Source organism: Pantherophis guttatus, chromosome 2, assembly GCF_059756535.1.
Source record: "Pantherophis guttatus breed Tessera chromosome 2, ASM5975653v1, whole genome shotgun sequence".
NCBI classification, from domain to species: Eukaryota; Metazoa; Chordata; class Lepidosauria; order Squamata; family Colubridae; genus Pantherophis; species Pantherophis guttatus.
In genome coordinates, this window is record NC_142064.1 from 184,512,650 (window position 1) to 184,534,098 (window position 21,449).

General features: G+C 36.8%; 1 protein-coding gene and 1 long non-coding RNA gene across 2 annotated transcripts in view; one reads left to right on the forward strand and one right to left on the reverse strand.

Annotated features, from left to right (window-relative positions):
• Positions 1-21,449, forward strand: part of CREBRF (CREB3 regulatory factor) — a 23,213-nt gene continuing 1,764 nt past the window's right edge. The window contains exons 1-8 of the mRNA XM_034405472.3: positions 1-274; positions 11,715-11,909; positions 12,733-12,858; positions 13,795-14,854; positions 16,210-16,404; positions 17,610-17,799; positions 18,668-18,741; positions 19,914-20,036. Coding sequence (XP_034261363.1) covers positions 11,796-11,909; positions 12,733-12,858; positions 13,795-14,854; positions 16,210-16,404; positions 17,610-17,799; positions 18,668-18,741; positions 19,914-20,036 — 1,882 coding nt within the window. The 5' untranslated portion in view covers positions 1-274; positions 11,715-11,795. The remainder of the gene's footprint in view (positions 275-11,714; positions 11,910-12,732; positions 12,859-13,794; positions 14,855-16,209; positions 16,405-17,609; positions 17,800-18,667; positions 18,742-19,913; positions 20,037-21,449) is intronic.
• The window catches only part of LOC117657338 (uncharacterized), a 17,365-nt gene continuing 8,339 nt past the window's right edge, over positions 12,424-21,449 (reverse strand). Inside the window, exon 2 of the long non-coding RNA XR_004589103.2 lies at positions 12,424-14,782. This is a non-coding gene — a long non-coding RNA (uncharacterized LOC117657338). The remainder of the gene's footprint in view (positions 14,783-21,449) is intronic.

Below are 21,449 nucleotides of genomic sequence, written 5' to 3' on the forward strand. Positions count from 1 at the left end.
GATTGGTCCTCGACCGCGGGCTTTCTGATTGGAGGCCTCGACGCCTCGCTTTCTGCCTCGACTTGGCCGTGCTCGCCCTTCCCCCTCCCTCCCCGTTTTTTAAAGGCCACGTGATGGGGGCGAGTCACGCGATTTCCGGGAATCCGTCAGGAAGGGACATAAACAAAACAAACCCCAGAGCGGCATGGAGGGGCCGGGCCAGAGCTATAGCCCCAGTAGAAGCTGGGACCAGAAGTGAGACGTCCTCTATCCCCCCGCTGGGTCGGGGCCCCAGGTGAGGAGCCGCCAAGGGAGATGGGAAGCCGTTGAAGCGCCGACCGAGGAGGAGGGAGGGAGGGAGGGAGAGAGAGAGAAGTTTGGGGGGCTCCGTGGCCCCGCGTCGGGGCGGAAGAGGAGCGGCGGGAGGAGGGGGGGACGGACGGGGACGACCAGAGCGACGGTCCCAGCAGGTTGCATGAGCCGGGAAGCCCTTCGGCGGGCGGAAGGATGCGGCGGCTCTGGCGGGAGGGAGGCGCCGATGGTCCTTGCTGCCCGGGGGCAGCGGGAGGAAGAGGGAGAAGGGCGATTTAGGATGGAGGATGCCGAGAACGGCACGGTCGAGGTCATCTTTCGTGGAGGCGGCAGCGAAAGGTGCTGTCCTTCTGCAGCGTGGCTTCGGGGGGAAAGGCGATCCGGGGGCCACCGCATTGAGAACTATCGGCTGAAGGGATAGTTTTTTAGGGCAAATGGGGCCGCGTTTGTTTAAAGTTAAGATAAAAAAGGGTGGTGGGGGGGGGTTTCCCACCCCGTTTTTGCAATCCTAGGGTGTGGAGAGAGAGCAATGCCCGTGTTCTTCGAGCGCTCGCCCTGGGTGGAAAGGGACATGGAAGGGGGCGTGTGCTTGCTTGCTTGTCTGCCTTTCTCTTCAGACTGCAGAGGAGCCCGGAGGTTTCTTTTAAGGCTCCTTTTTCCGTGTAAAACTGAAGGAGGGACCTTTTAGGCTAGGCAGACATCGGCATTTGAGTCCTTGGAATGAATTTAGTGCTTTGTTTTTTGTAAGGAACTTTTTTTCATTTTAACCTCCTTTTCCCCCCAAAAAAGGGATTTAACTCGTTTATAACCGTAGGAAGGAGGGAGATGGGGGTAACCGTAGGAAGGTAACCGTAGGAAGGAGAGATGGGGGGGGGGGGTAACCGTAGGAAGGAGACCTAGCTATTCTTGTTTTGTGCAGACTTTTGGCATGTTTCCTTTTACTAGTTGGACATTTGAAGGAAAACTCTTTCACTTATTATAAAGAGCACGCTCCAGTCTTGCGATTCGGTTTGGTTCCATTGGTTTTTCCATTTCAGAAGAGTTTGCCTGTCTTGGGTGTACCGACAAAAATATGCTCTCGGGGTTTTATTTTTATTTTTTGTTAATGAGAAAAATCTGTAAACATTGTTGAGGACAGCTGACGAAATGGTGAGAGAGACAAGTGTTCGAAGAATCTCATAGGTTTCAAATCGTGTTCACAGACGAAGTCTTGCACACGTCGGCCCGGTGTAGTCACCCCAATATTATTTCCCGGCTTAATCTACAGGGGAAGGAAGCGAAACAAGGTTATCTCGCTCGACTCTCCTGGTTGTCATGCTGGGTAGTAATACCGGCAAGTGATTGGCGGTGGGATTGTCCCCTCCACCCCCACCCCCACCCCAAAAGTGTGCTTCACACAGAGCAGGCATTGATGGGAAAAGAGAAAACCTTTCCCTTCAGTTTTGCAATGCTGAATGTGACTGGATGGGGCGTGTGAGGAGTCCTAGCCTGCATTGCAAGGCTAGGAGTTGGCAAAGTTCAGTTGTAGCCCTAATGAGGGAAAGGGAGGCATCTGAGATTCACCATCGCTACCCAACTTTAGCGCGGACCCCTCTTCTCTGAGATCCTCCTATGAGGCATGCGAATGTTTGTAATAAAATAAGAAGAAACCCCACCCATCCCGCATTGATAGGCTACAGGTATCTTATTCTCCCTCTTTTTAAAAAAAAAACAAACTTTGCAGCACAAAAATGTTGGGTTTTTTTTTTTTTTTTTACTTCCACGATGGGATGCAAAGGTCTCCCCAGATCTCTTCCCCGCTTTGGCTTCGGGGGCGCTGGCGTGGGCCGGAGGAGTTCTGATTACTTTGGAACATCCAGAAAGTGATTTGTTTACATGTCGCGTCATCCTAACTTGAGAGAGGCCGCTAGTCAGAAAGAACGACGTCGGGCGCGCCCAATGGCGGCAGACCTTGAAATAGAGCGAGCCAATAGGCTTATAGGAAGGGCGGAGCGAAACGACAATTTGTTAGAGTGTGTTTCGGTCCTGTTTGGTGGAGCGGCCATATTGGATGGGAGGTGTGTTAGTGGTTCAGTTTAGTGATGTGAATTGACGAGTTTCGAGCACCGGAATATTTAAAGAAATCGCTCAATTAGACTTGAGGAGTGATAAGAAAAAATCACCCACAACAGCTGAGAAACAACTCTCTATTGGGCATACAGTTTTGTAGAACTGGCAGGCAGTAAACTGGGCACCTTTTTCATAGCAGAGAGGAAAAAGTTGTAAGCTCCACCATTGCCATCAAAGTGCAAGAAGACTAAATAAAAAGTAGGCAGGACGTGCTTTGTTTTGTGCTGTGTGTATAACTTCCTTCCCTGGGTTAATGGGTGCAGTTCAAATACAGTGCCAGATTTCTATTTATTACCAGGTAGATGATAGAAATGACTAGCTGAGAAATAGTAGACTGTCCATCTTTGAGAAGTGACAGTGAAGGCTGCCCATTGAACGGAAGTCCTTCATTACAGGACATTTTGTTCAGCTGGTCACTGAAGATGGGTTAGTGGATACTTGGGGTGGTTGGAGCTCTTTACAAGCAGGACCTATGTTGTGGAATTTTGAATGGAAGAAGTAGAACTATTTGAGATAAACAATAGATTGTCTGGTTTAATTGCATTTTAACACTGCTTGATACTGTGTTTTGATTGCAGTTTGTGGAATTTATTTTTTTCTGCATCTTTTTAAAGAGGTGATGATTCTGCTACAGATTTAAATCGGACATATTCATCCTAAAACAACCATACTCTTATTCAGGCCCTACATGATTCAGGTTTTAAAGATTTAAATCTTGAATTGACCTAGAAAATAATTACCAACCAGCACATATTTTTCCATTGTTATTGGATTATAATCTCAGTAATATAAATCTAGCTGCATTTTGTATTAATTGAAGTTTCCAGGGGCTCTTTAAATGTATAAATATATAACATGTACTGCAGACTTCTAAATATGATGTTACCATGGATGGAATAATGTTCAGCTGAGTATAGAAAAGGTTGAAACTTATACACTGAACTTTAAGGTATTCAATCCGGTATCATCAATACATTGGTGCCATCTCATTCTACAGTTCCCAATTATTTATCCAACAGGTTCAAATTTTAAATAATAATTGGGACAAAATAGAACCTGTAGCATGTCAAAGGATATGGTATCAAACAATTTTCTAGTATGCCAAACTTTTTTCAGTAGGATTAAAACAGTTGCTCCTGTATGGCATCTGAAAGATATACCTTTGCTAGGTGATCAAGACAGATATCTGGGCTAATACTGTAATACAAAACCCCCTAAGCATCCAGAAGAATTAACAGCACTTCCATTATCCAATTTCTTTTGTAAATTTTAAACTAATATAATCAAAACATTTTCACCAATAAATAATTGAAATGAATACAATATTGTATACAGTAGTCCTCAATTTACAAACTTTCATTTAGTAAAGTTAAATTATGTTTTATATTTGTAGTGCAAAACTAGAGAAATTATTCAAAGCTAATCAATTTTTAATTGCATTGATATTTTTTATTGTCAACTGTACAAAATAGACTGATTGTTGCATATGGTATACAGTTTCTAAATCAAAAACAAGACATGAAGATCAAACTCTTCCTTTGCACTATGAAACCTCTTGCTGCCTGATGTTGCTTAATTTAAGTCCCCCGCTTTTCTTTCTTGGGATGTGACTGTCTAGTCTCTTCTTAAAAACCTCCAGTGATGGAGCACCCACAACTTCTGAAGGCAAGCTATTCCACTGGTTAATTGTCCTCACTGTTAGGAAGTTTCTCCTAAAACTTTAATTTATTATAAGGTGGGTTAACTGTCCAACTACTACATCAAATTTGTATGTTTTCTTCGTTTATTTAAGCCTCTGCCACTTGTGATCCATTAATGCAGGCTATTATGTTTTCTGACCTTTCAAAGGCTTGAGACCTCAGGTGCAATCTTCAGCTTCAAACATAAGCAGGCAACATGAGAGTTGATGAATCAGAGATTAAGCTAGTTATATTAACAATTACTTTTGAAAGTAGAAAAACCCTTCTAGGGTGCTGATCATGAAAAATTCAGTATTTTTGAAGAACCAGTGAAGTAGGACTTTCAGTTCTTTTACTCTTTGTGGTCTGGAAGAGTGCAGGAGAAATTTGCCTCTGCTAGAACTTTATCTTGTAATAGCATGGATATAGGGATGCTTCAGTACACATAATCAGAGCAGAATATAAAAATTAACTATACAAAGGCCAATCTCCTGCTTCATCTGTGATACATCCTTATTTTTACAGGAGATTTATTTTTAAATTCATTATATGGTATATCTATAATATGTTATGTTTGTATTGTGACGAGTTTTTCATGACAAAATAATCTCTTTGTTTTGGCTGATAGCTCTTAGGCCTACAACAACAAATGTATTCTGAGCTTGGAAACAGCAAGTCTGTGAAGCAACTAGGGAGAACCAGTTTATGAAAAATCAGTTTATTCATTGTTTCTTAAATGAAAGATCTCAAGTATATTGATTTAGAATTGAAAATTAAGAACTGATGCAAGAAAAATTTGCTGAGGATAAAAGTTACATGAGTACCCTTTTATTGTAATTGCTGCATAGAGTTGTCAAGCAGGAATAGAATGAAACAAAATATTTGCACTATAAATTGCAAGCTGCTTTAACAATTTGTATTATGAATTGAAAAATATGTACTTTTATTTATCTTTTAAAAAACCATATTTTCTTTTAAAAATATTTTCCCTCAACTTTCAGTTTTATTTCAGGAATGCACAAACTCTGGGGGCCAAAGATTAGAGTTTGTTTTTAAGTAGTGTACTTAGGGCAGCACTTCAAAAAATGAACAGGACCAGAGCATCGATAAAGGAAAATAAAATTGCAATATAATTAAATGACGTTACTTTCCATGTATTTTAAAATAAGGCTTTTATGACAGTAAATGTCTGTTTAACTTTGCAGCAGCTATTGACTATATCTCCAGAGCTAAGCACAAAGTACCTACAGTATAGTTACATATTCTGAGGAGAAATCTGAGTCCTGCTTTATATACTAGTCAGGCTTTTCAGTAGTGGAATATTGACACACCTATGTCATTCAGCTTTTAACTTTACAATACCTGTGATGAGTGTTCCATACATGCACTTAGTTCTCTTTTCCCTTTCCCACAAAAAAATGTGTCCCCTGTATTAAACAATGTTTACATTGGAGAAGCTAAGGCAGTTAAAGTTTTAAAATTCCTGTGAAGAAAAGGAAAACAACTCAGAGCATTGACATTACAACCCAAAAGAAATCCCAAATCACAAGTATTATATTTTGAAAGTAAATTTGTATTGGACTGAATGTACATTTTTCTCTAAATTGACTGCCTGTTTTCTTACAAAATTGCTATAAATTTTCACTATACTGTAGTGAAGAGATTGCTGTGTTTCGTTAGGAGTTGTGATGCACTTAGAATAGTAAATAAGCTAAACCTTTGTATTAGTTTTAGGAAAAAATCACAGCTGTCCTATGTTGAGAGTTATGTAAATTCCAGTTGGTATTGTACAAATTATTATAAGATGTTTAGCAGTTGAAGACAGTTCTGTCTGTCTTCAGAAGACCTATCATTTATGGATCATAGAACCTCAAATGCTTCATATAATACAAAATATTTGTGCTTCTGTCAGCGGTGTTGTATGCAGGAATACTTGGGCCTCATCTGATTCATTATCAATTAAAGCATTTGCACTACTTTGCTTGGAGGGGAAAAAAACATTTGAACTATTCTGGCATGGTCATATAGATTGGGCAAAGTGATCTAGACATTGCTGAATTACAGTTTCAAACATTCCTCACTATTGATATGAATTATGAAAGTCATAAGACCAATGTCCAGAGATCTTCAATTCATTGTAAATTTAATAGACTACTATAAGTGACCTTTATATTAAATTATAAATGTTGGGTTCCAAACTTACATGCAACTTGTAATTTTATTTCAAATTACTCGAAGAAGGCATGTTGGTATGCAAATTCAATAAAGCAGTATAACTTCCAAAATGCCATCATTTAGCCACAGAATTAATGCAAGTACTGAGTTTTACATGTGCTCCATTTAACTTGCTCTAACTTTTCTTCTATTTGCAGTTTGATTTATTAGAGGGATGGGGTGATAAAGCAAGTAGAGAAATAACTAGATCACAAGTAATTGTAAACTCAGAGGGAACTTTCCAAACCAAGAAACATTCAGAATTGTCAATTACATAAAGCTGAAAGGGGAATACTCTGTCCTATCTCTAATACTCTATCCTTAAAGCTACTAGCCTGATCATAAAAGAGAATCTAATAAGCATTAAGTAATTGATTTTGCAAAAAAGCTGATGGGGTAGATGTGATTAGTATTTGCATGGTAAGTTACCAGAAATCTGAGACCCAAAGGCTCAACTGGAAAATAAATAGAAAATTACCCAACGATAGCATCGGCAAATTTTCAAATAAACTACATTGACATGCCTATGTCAGTAGCACTGGAGCTTTTCTCAAAAAATTGAATCTTGGATACAGCAGGATACAATTGAGTGGCAAGAAACAATTTACAGAGTAGTTTGAGTTACTTGGGTTGGGGAAAAATTCCTTTAAATATTTCTCTGTAAAGATTGGATCCCTTAAGTTGATAGATGCTAGATTTCTTAGGTATGTCTTGATTAAGCCTGCAGAAGTAGATAAGTCAATAAAGTCAATAACACAAAAGTCCAAGTTTTTTTTTAAGTAGTCTATACTAGCCTTTCATTTTCAGATCATGTTTCTATTTTGCTTTCTATCCCAAATTTCAAATATTTTAGAGGAAATGGCTAGTGCTTTTTCTTAGAACAAGGGTAAATTCACAATTAGTCTTTCTGAACAGTTTTATTGCTAAAGCATTTCTTTTTTTCAGAGTATTTTCACAACATTTGTATCTCAGCAACACTGCACTTGTGTTTTTCCAGACTGCTACTTAACCAATAAATTCTCAGTTTCGTTAAGAAGGGTTTAAAAATAATTGGAATATTTCTGCTTGAACATGGAATTATCTAGGTGACTTTTAGATGTGTTTGATACAATTCCAGTCATGTTTATTCACTGGATGTATTGATTGAGGAGATTGTAGGGATTCTTTGTGCCACTGCATCTAGAACAATATTATAATGAACGTGGAGACCCTCCACAAGTTGAGAAAGGAAGACATAAAAATGAGCTTTTCATTGTCAGCTATGATAATTGATCAACAGTAGTATTATGCACAAGCAGAATTAATGTTATCATTCTGTAATAAAAGGTTTATATATATTGTGCGTAAGGATACATAGCATAATGCATAATTTTTGTAATCTGACAAAATTGTCATGAATGCCAAAGTTGTTTATCAAAGCTATTAACAGAGAAATTATTTTTTGTGTGTGCATTTGAAGTCTGCTTTGTGTTGTGTTCTGTACACCAAGCTATACACAGGAAAAATCTTTCTATAAATACTGTTCTCAAGAGTGTGAAAGGCCACCTTCTGGAAGTCGGTTTTAAAAAAATCAAGGAAGCAAGAACTCCGGAACTATAAAAATGAAAACTTCCTTCTTAGGTTTTATATGCCTTAGATGCTTTTTCTAGTGCAGTTTTGATATGTGGCCAACTCTGTTTCACCTTCTCTGCCCATTCTCTTGGATTATGTGGACCTAAAAAACCATGTTTTGCCTAAAAAACCTTGTTTTGAGCAAAGAATTGTTATAGTCCTTTAAAATTTCAAAAAGAAAAAGAACATTTTTTTCAAATCTAAATTATCTAGGTGTGGTTTGTAATTATTGATTTTCCATTGAAGGCAGAAATAGAAAGCAAATTGAAAAATTAGATGGCTGATGGATGCTGCTCTGTTCAGCTGTTTGAAGCAGTTTAAAGGATTCAAGCAGGGTAATTTGAGCAGTCAGAACAAAGGGTGATGGACTGCTACTTGACTTAAATCTGTGCTACAATTAGTCATTTTTCCTTGCAATAATTATTGTGAATGGACATTAAGGTGACCTATATCTTTCATTTTTCCTCATAGCAAAAAAAATCAGATGTTGCTCTTTTTTCTTACATTACAAGCAATACATGCAGTATTGCTCAGGAGCCTTAATCCTCCTCTAGGTGATGCAACTGGGGGATTGGGAACTATGAACACAGCACCTGTCTGTTTTTTAAAGGCCTGCATTTTTAAACCAACTGCACAGGCCCAAGAAGAGATGCAGAGTTGCAGACAGGTGCAGTATTCATTGACTACACAAAAGCCTTCGACTGTGTTGACCGTGACAAGCTTTGGAACTGCCTCAAAGAACTGGAATATCATCACACCACATTCAGCTCATTAAGTCATTGTACTCTGATCAGGAATGGTATATGAAGACACAAAATGATTCAGAATTGGAAAAGATACTTGACAAGGTTGAATCCTGTCACCTATCCTATTCAACATGTACACACCAATAGTTATGAGAAATGCACATTTGGAGAATCTACCATTGGGGTTAAAATCAATGGTATGACTATCAACAACCTCCAATATCAGATGATACAACATTGCTCGCAGAAAGCAAGGACGATCTGGAGTGGCTAATTCTGAGATTAAGAATGAAAGTGAAAAATTTAGACTGCACCTTAATGTCAAGAAAAAAAAAAGATAAATGACAACTGCAGAGAACACATAGGTCAGAATGCAGATTAGTGAGACCATCAAAAAGGTAAAGAAATTCATCTTTCTGGGCTCTAAAATCGATCAAACTGGTGTCTGCAGCCCTGAGATCAGAAGGCACATAGCAATTGGAAGAACTGCAACGTCTGGCATAATAACATCTGGAAGAATAAAGACATCAGCCTCGCAATTAAATGCAGATCAGTCAACACAATTTTTTTTCCAATTGTTACTTGTGGCTGCGAAATCTGGACTCTAAAAAAGGCAGATAGGAGAAGGATGGACACCTTTGAGCTGTGGTGCTAGAGGTAACTATTTTACACATCCCATTGACTGCAAAAATAACAAAGAAGTCTAGACTCAAACTCCCCAAAAATATCATTTGAAGTCAAGATTGCCAAACAAAGGCTGCTGTTATACTTTGGTCATGTCATGAGAGCTGACTCATTTGAAAAGTCAATCATGCTGGGAGAGATCTGCGGCAGGAGAAGGGGCCACTTTAGTACCCGCTGGCTGAACACTATAAAGGATGACACTGGGATGACCATAGCAGATCTGAAGAGGGGCATGGAGAGTGCGGATCCATAGAGTGACTAAGGGTTGGATAGGACTGAATGGCTGACAGTGGCTGTATTTGGTCTTCCTTGTGTTTCAAAGGATCTTTTTGGAACCAAATATAAACGGATCTTTGTGGAATCAAATCAAACCAAATCTACAGCTGTAAAATCTGTGTTAATTACTAATCTATAAATAAATAAGTACATGTAATACATACACTTCCTTGGTAGTGCTGCTGAGTTAACTGAATTGGATCCTTGTGATTAAGAACTTTTTCAGTGTCGATAATTCGTATCTACATCAGTATATGCAGTTGCAGAAATTCTAAGAAAGTTTAATTCTTTACAAAAAGTCTGATCCTTAGGGTAAAAATTATTAGAAATAACAGTTATTAGGATTTGTTTTGTTTCATTATTCTGGTATATCTTAACCTGCTAATGTTTCACTGAATTGTTATATAAAATTGTTCCTAGTATGTAAATTAGGCACCCTGTTTAATATGCTTAATTTTTATTTGCTTATTTTAAGGGATTTTATACCATGAAATAATTTTTTTTCAATAATAAGCAGTAGTAGAACAATAAAGGCTTCACAAAAACACCATAATCATAACATGGGACATTAAAAACATTGACAAATGAAGTTGAAATCAGGAGTAATAAAACATTAAATAATAGCAGCAGATAAATCACTTATTTCTGCATAATCAAATACAGACTGGGATGGAAACTATTCAATGTTTGAAAATTTGATATTTATTTATTTAATCTAATTTTTATACCGCCCTTCTCCCGAAGGACTCAGGGCGGTGCACAGCCCAAAAATAAAACAAATACATATATAAAATTTAAAAGCAATTTAAAAACATATTCAATAATTTGAATCATTAAAAAATAAGATAAAAGCAACCCATCAAAATTAATGTTTAGGCCAGCCCAGCTTGATGGAACAATAACGTCTTGAGGGCACGGCAAAAGGTGAGTAGGTCAGGGATCATCCGTATCTCCCGGGGCAATTCATTCCAGAGGACGGATGCCCCCACAGAGAAGGCTCTCCCCCTGGGGGTCACCAGTCGACATTGTTTGACCGACGGCACCCTGAGGAGTCCCTCTCTGTGGGAGCGTACTGGCCGGTGGGAGGCTATCGGTAGCAGAAGGTGATCTCGTAAGATATGCATAATATCATTTTCATATTTTATTTGAATTACATTTGGAAGTATAAGTTTTCCTACATTTGAAAAAATAGCTTTATATATTATAAAAAGAGATGGGTATGCTGTTATGATTTAGGATAATGTGCCCAAAAGTAATTCTATTATATTAGGAATAATTATACAAGTAGGACTAAAATATTGTCTTTCATAATGACAAAATAGCCAGTCATCAGCAAAATAGTTGCCTCTGTAAAGTCATAAGAGGCAACTTCTCTTGTGTATGAATATGAATTCTTCTGAATCCATAGGACCATCTACTTTCTTGTGACATAGCATAGAAAGTACCAATTACTATAGAAGCAGAAACATTTGGCCCATGTTAAAATACTTCATCTGAATATTAACATTAGGCTGAAGCAGTTCCATGCTCTGGTTGTACTTTGATACTAATTAGAATATTGAAATAAGGATTCCTGGACCAATTCCATATCCTGGTAACACATTGTTCAGTTTACATACAGTGTGGGGCTGTCTTTGAAAACAATTGAGAAACAGTCATTGCAAATGTTCTGAATACAAAACTATGTTTTAGAGCAGAGCTAGATGAAGGAAACATATATTAAACAGCTGCACAGACCATTTCTTTGTTTCCAAACATAACTCAGATATGACAATAGATAAAAAGAGAAAATGTGAAAGAGAATGAAAATGGAAAAACTGGAGGAATAGAAAGTACAAGTCCTATGTGGAAAAGTATTTGATTAGGTTAATCTCATAACACAATCCCAGTGGATATAAGATTATATAGAAGCTGCTTGGAACAGAATTGTTTTACAAATTACCTCTGAAATCTATGCAATTATGTTAATAGAAAGTATGAAAAGATAGGATGAAGAGAAAGAATGTAGAGATGCGTGTAAAAATAATTGCAGCAAAAAATGAGGACTAAGATACTAAGCATGCATTTAATGTAAAATCACTTAATGGTTTTCTTTTCATTTCAGGCACAAATTCCCCAGAGAAAGAAATATTTCAAGTAATCAAAGTAACCATTTTCCTAGCAAAAAATCTGCAACTCGCTTTGTATGAGTTATATGCTGCCTATTAACCCGGAAAAAAAGCTGGAACAGAATTTGCAAGCAAGAAAAACAAAAAAGTTGGAATTGAATTTGGAGGATCTGGGCCTGGAAATGCCTCAGGTAAATGCCCAATACACTTATTGAAGCAATTTTAATACTGTTTCAAAAGCAAAATAACCGCTTAAAAGAATTGTATCTAATTTGATATCTACCAGTATAGTATCATTATTCTTCCAAAAAACAATATTCTTTGGTTGATTGCTTAAAACAGGAATATATGTTCTTGGGAAAGAACTCCAAAGTAGAACAAGCAAGAAGGCATGTAGAACTTGCTATCTCTTCTGACCATTACGTTATGAAAAGATAATTTTTATTACCAATAAAAGTAAGAAGTTTAGATGGCTACAGTACACATTTTTTTTTATTTTTTTTTAATTTTTTTTTTAATTTGATTTATATGCCGCCCTTCTCCGGAGACTCAGGGCGGCTTACAATGCGTTAAGCAATAGCCTTCATTCTTTTGTATATTTTATACAAAGTCAGCTTATTGCCCCCACAAACTGGGTCCTTTTAATTTCAAATATTGTAGATAGGATAGAAAGATGTAGAGATCGCTCCTTCTGCAAACCCATCGTTTGTTTTAATCATTTTTATTGAATAAATGACAGTAGCTGGATTCACAGACAAAAATAATGATGGGTTCAGAAAAATGCTAAACCAAACTCAACAAAATCGGCTTAGCACATCTCATGAAGTCAGCCAGAATCATAATACCATATATGTAGAAAATACTAAAAGGTTGTTAAGTTCAAATGTTTATTCTTAATGCATTGTAAGAATGAAAAAAAGGGAAAAGATAGTGTTTGAAGGATTGATATTTTTGTTTTGTTTTATAATAAAATAGAGATGTATTAAGTTCCAAACTAATATTAATTTATTATAGCCCAGTGTGAGTGGAATGGACCCTCCATTTGGAGATGACTTTCAAAGCCACATGTTTTCGGAACAGACTCTGATCAGCACAGATCTCCTGGCTAATAATTCTGACCCAGATTTCATGTATGAATTGGTAAGCTGCATTCATTTGTCTATAATTGCATGAAGCATATTTCTTGTTCCTAAACAAATTTAGGTGAAGCTACCCTTTGAAATAGTAATACGTATATCATATAACTTGATTTTTATACTTCTGTAAAAACTGTTCTAATTCTGACTTTTTTTACGTGTTTGAGCTGTATTATAATGGGGGTGATATAAAATATGTGTGTATCTGTGAGTGAGTAAATGTATGTATGTGTATTAGACTTTTATATGGTGGATACTAAAAATTCATGAGAAGATTCCTTTGGATCAGACCAAAAGCCTTATCTGTTACCTCTGTCATGTGTACATTTTTAAATTATATCATACATGCTTTTATTCAGTTTTTTCTAAAACACATAGTTCCAAACTTGTGGTCTTTCCTGGTTCCAAGATTAATTCAGACTTTTGATCATTTGGGATGATGCCCATTTTAAACATATTCTAATACATTTAATATATAATTAAAATAAAGCACTTCAGAATCTGAATGTTATGGGATTAATTAGAGAAAGAATGGACTTCTTACCACTTTGTCTCTTGTTCTGATTCATTCAGTGTCATGGACCATGTCTTCTTGAGTTTTAAAGAAAGGAATAGTCTATAAGATACTAGAACTGATGGGGTGTTCCTATTGGCAGGGTAAGCACTGAGATAAGCATAGGAATCATTGACTCTCCAAACTCCCAAAATGTTCAGAACCAATACACAGCATAGGATTGTATGATCATTTGGTAAACCCACTGGATTCAATGCAACTTACTTTAGGATTACTGCTTTAACATGCTTTATATAATATGTCCTTCAAGATGCACCTGATATTAATTATTAATTTTTTGGGGTCTTAGCTGGCTGATGGGGTAAGAATCTGGATAGAAAATGAATTAACTGTTATTGATATGCTTATGTCTATTTACTTTAATAGGACAGAGGAATGGATTGCCAACAGAGTTCCAGGGACAATCTCCTTTCTGTAGAGGACTGTAAAGAATTTGAGAACTTAGAGACTCTTACTGAGATTTTGGATACTGAAATGTCTTTCCCTGCTAATTGGGATCAGTGGGATACTTACTGTGAAGATTTAACAAAGTATACAAAATTAACCAGCTGTGACATTTGGGGAACAAAAGAGGTAGACTATTTAGGTCTTGATGATTTTTCAAGCCCGTATCAAGATGAAGAGGTAATAAGTAAAACTCCAACTCTGGCTCAGCTCAACAGTGAGGACTCTCAGCCTGTCTCAGATCCACTATGCTATTCAGAGTTGCTGTTCAATGCAAAACAAACCCAATTAACGTCTCTGCCAACCAAGAAAATTACAAGAGCAGCCGCCCCAGTTTGTTCATCAAAAACTGCTCAGGCTGAAGCACCTTTATCTGAGTTCGCTCAGAAAGCAAGCAAGGCCAATTCAAGCACACAAATCATGGTTAAGACCAATATGTACAATAATGAGAAAGTGAATATTCACATTGAATGTAAGGATTATGTTAAAAAGGCAAAAGTGAAGATAAATCCAGTGCACCAGAACAGGTCCGCTCTGAGCCAGGCAAATGCTGATGCTGCAAAAGAAAACACCTGCTACTGTGGAGCTGTAGCAAAGAGACAAGAGCAGAAAGGAATTGACCCCCTTCAGAATCACAGTGCTCCTGTATTGCCTTTCAAAGAGACTCAGGCTCTGCTCCTCACGCCACCCCAGGAAGCTCCAGGACTTATTGCTGAGAAGAGCAACCTCTCTGCTAGCACCTCAGTGTCAGACCCTTCACAGAAAAAAGAAGAGCATAATTATTCTCTTTTTGTCAGTGATGGCTCCGCTGATCATGCAGGCGCAGCTGATCCTGATGAGGATGAAGATGATGAGGAAGAGGTGGAAGATGAAGATCACGATGAAGGCTTTGGAAGTGAGCACGAACTATCTGAAAATGATGAAGAGGAGGATTATGAGGACGATAAAGATGATGACATCAGTGATACATTTTCTGAACCAGGTAATTAAACTCATGTGATCTAGATACAAACTATTAAACCGCTCTTCTTGGTGTTGCTTGATGTTCTTAAAAGCATTACACATTCTCAAACTGAAAATGAATTTTTAGCCAAATAACTTCTTGCTTAATGTAACCAAAAGAAACACAGTCTAGACTGCAACAGTGTAGTATTGTAATTTAATGTCTTATACAACACTGATGAGGTTTGTTTGTTTATATTTCATATTTCTAAACCACCCACCTCCCTCAAAGAGGGAGGCCCTGAGCAGTGTAGGTTGCTTTTAAGATAAGCTGTAAATCATCAACAATATATATAACAGCCTGTCAAGCATCCATTTAGAGGTGTAGGTTTTTTTGCATGATCTATATAAAAGTTTTTCCGGAAATAGTGTTGATCATTCTACTGAATAAATGCCACTGCTTCTTGTTGTCCATCAAGTGATGTTTTATTCTTTCCATTGCATAGCCTAATATAAACAAATCATGGGTGTATCTATCTAACATTCTATCTTAACATTTGTTTCCTATGAGCATAAACAGACACAAGTACAAATGACTTCTGTGGGAAAAAAATCATATCTGGTCTGGGAAGCCAGGTGCCTATTTTAATATGAGATTAGAAAAATGCCTATTTAGGATGATTTGGAATAGTAATATTTCACTCTTTGTTTAAAGTAGTGGTTGCCAACCCCCAATCCATGGATTGGTACCAGTCCACAGCCTGTTGGGAACCAGGCTGCGCAAGCAGTGAGCAGGCGAGTGAAGCTTCATCTGCACATGCGAAGGATCTAGGTTGCATATGTGAAGCTATCCCGCCCCCCTCCAGTCCATGGAAGACAATTTGTCTTCCAAAAAATTGGTCCTTAGAGCCAGAAAGGTTGGGGACAGCTGGTTTAAAGCATAATATGGAAGCTAAAAATATATATGCATATAATGTAATATAATATTACTCTGTAACTCTAATGCATACTTTTATCTGTATCTGATTATGCACTCTATATCTGTAATAAATCAGTGATCATTTTGACTTTCTAAAATCAAAGAGGTAGAATGCTGATTTGAAGAGACCATTAGTTGAGGAGACAATCCGGTAAAGAACTTCCAGGTCTGCATAAGAACAAAATGGTTTATAGATGTTCTGGAAAAGACCTATGCCATCATCCCAATTTTGTCCATTAGTCATCTGATAAATTCTCTGTCGGCAATTGGGAGAAAAAAATTGAACACTGCCACAACTTTGAAATTGTCAAAGTTTAAAGTCTCATTTTCCCTTTACCCTTACTTTTGATATATTCTCTTCTACCTATCTCTGATCCATTTGCTCTGGATAAAAGTACAACTTTATAAATGTTTAGGTTTTGAAAATGATTCTGTAGAAGATTTGAAAGAAATGTCTGCAATATCTTGTCGAAAAAGAGGCAAGCGGAGATACTTCTGGGAATATAGTGAACAATTGACGCCATCACAGCAGGAGAGAATGTTAAGGCCTTCTGAGTGGAATCGAGAAACCTTACCAAGCAACATGTATCAGAAGAACGGATTACATCATGGTAAGAGCTGCTGTGTATAGGTGCATGGCACACTTCTTAAAGTTTTGTCAGAATTTCCTGTATCATTTAAATAAGGTGTATAGGCATTTCAAACCTGTTTAATATGTGTTGGGTTAACGTTGTGTTGGGTTTTGGAGGTATTGAAATGTGCATGACTATATGTTGGTAGTATTCTAAAATTTCCTCACCATAACTTTCTTTTAAATAAAATATGCAACTTTTATTCACCATTCCATTAATTTATTGAAGTAATTGTAGGAGAAGGAAGGAGTCATAAAACAATTTGCTTTTGCAACTTAGAAACATTTCTTTCCTAGTTTGTGTATCATTTGTGACACTTCGGCAAAATTTGTTTTCATCTTCCTCTTTCCAGGAAATGCATTATGAGTAGTCCTTAATTTATAACTATAATCAAGCCCAAACTTTCTGTTGCTAACTGAGACAGTTGTTAAGTGAGTTTTATCCATGTTACAATGTTTCTTGCCACACTTGTTAAGTAAATCATCGCATTTGTTACGTTAGTAACATGGTTGGTAAAGTGAATCTGTCTTCCCCATTGATTTTGCTTATCAGAAGATTGCTAAAAGTGAACATGCAACCCCAGGACACAGCAACCATTGTAAATATGAACCAGTTGCCAAGGGTCTGATTGTAAATATGAACCAGTTGCCAAGGGTCTGAATTTTGATCGTGTGACCATGGGGATGCTGCAATAGTTGTAAGTGTGAAAAAGGGGTGATAAGTCACTTTTTTCAGTGCTGTTACAACTTCGAACGGTCATTAAATGAAAGGTTGTAAGTCAAGGACTACTTGTAATGGTCTGCATTTGTAGACATTAAACTTGGTGAGAGAAATGAAAATGATACTTTTTATGTTATTGGTTAGAGCAATTGTCATTAGTTACATCAACATTTATCAAAAATGCTTTAAATTAAATGTGAAATAATCTAAAATAAACAGATGTATTACTGATTTTCTAACTATACGTTGTGCACCTGCAGCATGGTATTTATTTATTTTTGCCTAGTATTACTTCTAACATGTTTTGTAAGTTGTTTAAAGTTCACATAGACTTCTTAGTTGTATTATATGAGATACAGTGCTGGCAAATAAACACCAATGTACAATAAGCATTGTAATTTAAATGTGTATATTCAAATTGAATGAACATTTGCAACCTATTATGATTGTATATATTTAAACAGGAAAATATGCTGTTAAAAAGTCACGAAGGACTGATGTAGAAGATCTGACACCTAACCCTAAAAAACTGCTACAAATTGGAAATGAACTTAGGAAACTGAATAAAGTAATTAGCGATTTGACCCCTGTCAGTGAACTTCCTTTAACAGCAAGACCAAGATCAAGGAAAGAAAAAAATAAACTTGCCTCTAGGTAAGAATTTCCTGAATAAATATAGCATTAGCAATTCTGTTTGTTCCCTGTTTATGTTTTGTGTTTGTATGCTTGGGTTGTATACATGCATGTATATAATATATATATATATTGATAGTTGTGAGCCACCGAGAGTTGGGTAGTTAAGTATTGGGTAGTATACAAATTTGATAAATTATTATTATATTCCTATTGACAAGCATTTGTAGACTGATATATTGAAAAAGGAAAAGTTATTCTGCAAGTGACAGATTTGTATCTGATGGCTTGGTTAAGTCTAATCATATGCAAATTTATTTAACAAATGTATATGGCAGCCCAACTCATGGTGACTGAGGGCATTAAATTCTTCCGTACTTCCTTAGTTAAAATTCTCCCTTACTCTCTTGCCTCACACCTCTCATAGCACATTAGAAGAGTCTCTGATCATAATTGCCTGCTGTGTATAGCTAAAATGCTTTACTTTTAAATGTATTACTGATGATAAGTTGTTATCAATTTTGTTTTTTTTTTAATTTTTATAGTATTGTTTTATAGTATTTGTTTTAATGTCATTTTTTATTTCTATTTATGACAGTTGGTTTTTAAGATTGTACTGTACATGTTTTAAATTATATTATTTGCTAAATGTAAATGCCTTAGAGTCTCTTGATTGTGATGGGATAGAAACATGTTTAATAAATAAATAATCACAGAGGAATCATTTTATTAGCTAAAGGAGAAATGAGAGCTGGAATCAGAAATTATAGTCTGTGTGTACTGCTTGGTAACATCTAATATTTTGAACCTCTGATTATTTGTGTGACGAGTGGTCTGAACAACAGGAACAATATCTCACCTTCAATTCTTTTCCTTCTCAACATCACAGGGCTTGCCGACTGAAAAAGAAAGCTCAGTATGAAGCCAACAAAGTTAAACTTTGGGGACTCAATACTGAATATGGTAAGAAGAAAAAAAACAGCTGTCTTGTATTTGAAAGTACTACACGTACTCAGTTTCAATTTATCAAAATTAGGATACCTTATTAAATCTTTCAAGAGTGCTGATTGATGAAACTGTCTGTTTTGAAGTATGATAATTATCTGAAACCTGGTCTATATGGATAATTCACAAGGTATTTGGTAAAGTTATTGTGGTTTTGTAGACATTAAAAGGTTTAACAATCTGAAATGTTTGCCACATTGCTTGATGAGAAACTAGGGAGAAGAGTGCATTGTACAGTAGTGGCCAAAATTGTGGAAACCTTTTGGGAAAAGTGTATTTTGTAAAACTAGCTAATAACACCACTTTTGGGAGGGAGTAGTACCATAAAATTATATATAAATGGAAAGATAATTTAATCAAGACTGTAATGCAATAACTTTTATGAAGGATTTGCTATTAGAATAGCAGTTACAGTATAAAGAAGAAAAATGAAACACATAGAAAATATACAAAAATTATCACCATAGAAAAAATGTGATATACAAAAATTATCACCATGTCAGTTAATACTTAGTTGGGTCACCTTTAGCATGAATTACAGCCTTACAATGTCTTCCCATGGAGTGAACCAAGCCTTTTAGTTCTGCAGCTGTTATAATGTGAAACCAAGATTGAATGATTGCTTCTATTAACTGGGTTTTATTGCTGGGCCGCTTCTGACTAACAAGTTTCTTTAGCCGGCTCCATAGATTTTCAATTGGGTTAAAGTCTGGGCTATTCCCAGGCCATTCCAGCAGTGGAATATGACTTTCCTGAAACTCCAAAAGAAGTGGTGTTATTAGCCATCAAACCTCAAAAATACACTTTTCCCAAAAGGTTTCCACAATTTTGGCCACTACTGTAGTTTAGGGTGTCCCCCAGAGTCTTGTCTGGCATCCATTTGTTTGTTACATACAAAGATTTTTTCTTTAAATGTTTTTTCTACCTTTCAATCTTCAGTTTACCTTTTTTCTGTATTACTTTTTATGAGTTCTGTCTTCAGTATTAATGTAGTTTTATTAGTTATTTTATATCAATATGGAAATTTCAGATGGAAGAATGGTATAAAATTGCTTTTACATAATAGATGTATTCTTCCTTTTCAGAAAAATTGCAGTAAGGAGGACTTATATTGCTTGATCTCTTTGCAGATAACTTACTGTTTGTGATCAATTCTATCAAACAAGAAATTGTGAACAGAGTGCAGAGTCCTAAAGATGAGAGAGTAACAAATATGAGTCAGAAACTTGATGTACTTATTAAAGACACTCTTGGTAAGTGAACAACAAACACAGTATTATTTATAAGGAGTAAAAAATCAAAATAGTGCTCCCGCTTTAGTATTTCTAAATTTTGAAAATACTGATTTTAGTTATCTAATTTATGAAATTTATATGGCCATCCATCTCATAAAAGGAGACTCTGGGTGGCATATAGCAAAAAACGTATTAAAATAATAAATATCAAGCATAGTCATAATAAACACACGAGAGATTTGCGCCACCTCAAAACCTCACTGGCCTCTTGAGACCCCCTAGACCCGATGATAAAGCCAGGTCTTGAGGGAGTTCCAGAAAATAAAGGAAGGATGGAGCTGAATCACTTCAGGGGGAAGAACATTCTATAAGGAGGGAGCCATAGCAGAGAAGGCTTGCCTCCTCAGGCCTGCCAAATATAGTTCCCTGAGTAACAGAACCTGCAAGATGTCTGCCTTGCCAGATTTGATGGGTTGAGCAGATGTAATTGTTGGAGACAGTCCCTCAAATAACCTGGCCCCATGTCATAAAGAGTTTTAAAGATCAAAATACAGCATCTTGAATTGGATCCGAAAGCAGACTGGCAAAAATGCAGCTCACAGAGCAGATATGTAACATTTGTTTTAGTACCCATAACTGCCCACATTACTGCACTTTGCACCAGTTGAAGCTTCTGGATACTCTTCAGGGGTAGTCCCACCCATGTATAGCTCATTACAGTAATCCAATCTGGAAGTGATTAGGGCATGAGTACCTGTGAGCACTGAGCACTGCTCACATGCCCCTGCATGATCCAGGAATGGATGTAACTGGTCAAAGCATGAAGCTACAAAGGCATAATCCTAAAACTGGCAGGCACCAAACTCTATATGATTCAGTTTTGCTAGGGTTCAGATAAGCCTGTTGTTCCCCATTCAGACTCCCATGGCACTGCTAGAACCCAATCATAACACACACACACACACACACACACACACACACCCATACACACACACACCAGGATCCTTTGACAAGCCAGATCTAAAGAGCAGATGGCTGAGCTCACAGTCGGCAGGACTGTGTCCAGTTCTTCAAGCTCAACAGATTCAAACCAAACTCGGAACTGGTTGCTGAGATAGCACACATCATCTTCTACCCTTGATGTATATCTTCCCTTTCATTCAAGAGATCAACAATTACCAGTCTTAAAATTATTCTTTCTCTTTTCTGTCATTTACATTTGTATACACTGAGAGAATGTCCATAGTGTACAGATTTTAATTTAAAGAAAGCTGATTAGAAGACCCCAAAGTTAAGCTCTCTCCCTGTAGGGTGGTCTCATAATTTATTCACTGACTTTTTTTTACCTTTCTCTTTGGGTTGGATATATACCAGGCAAAACAAAAAGCCTGCATATAGGAATGTAGCTACTTACTCTGATTTAGATTATGA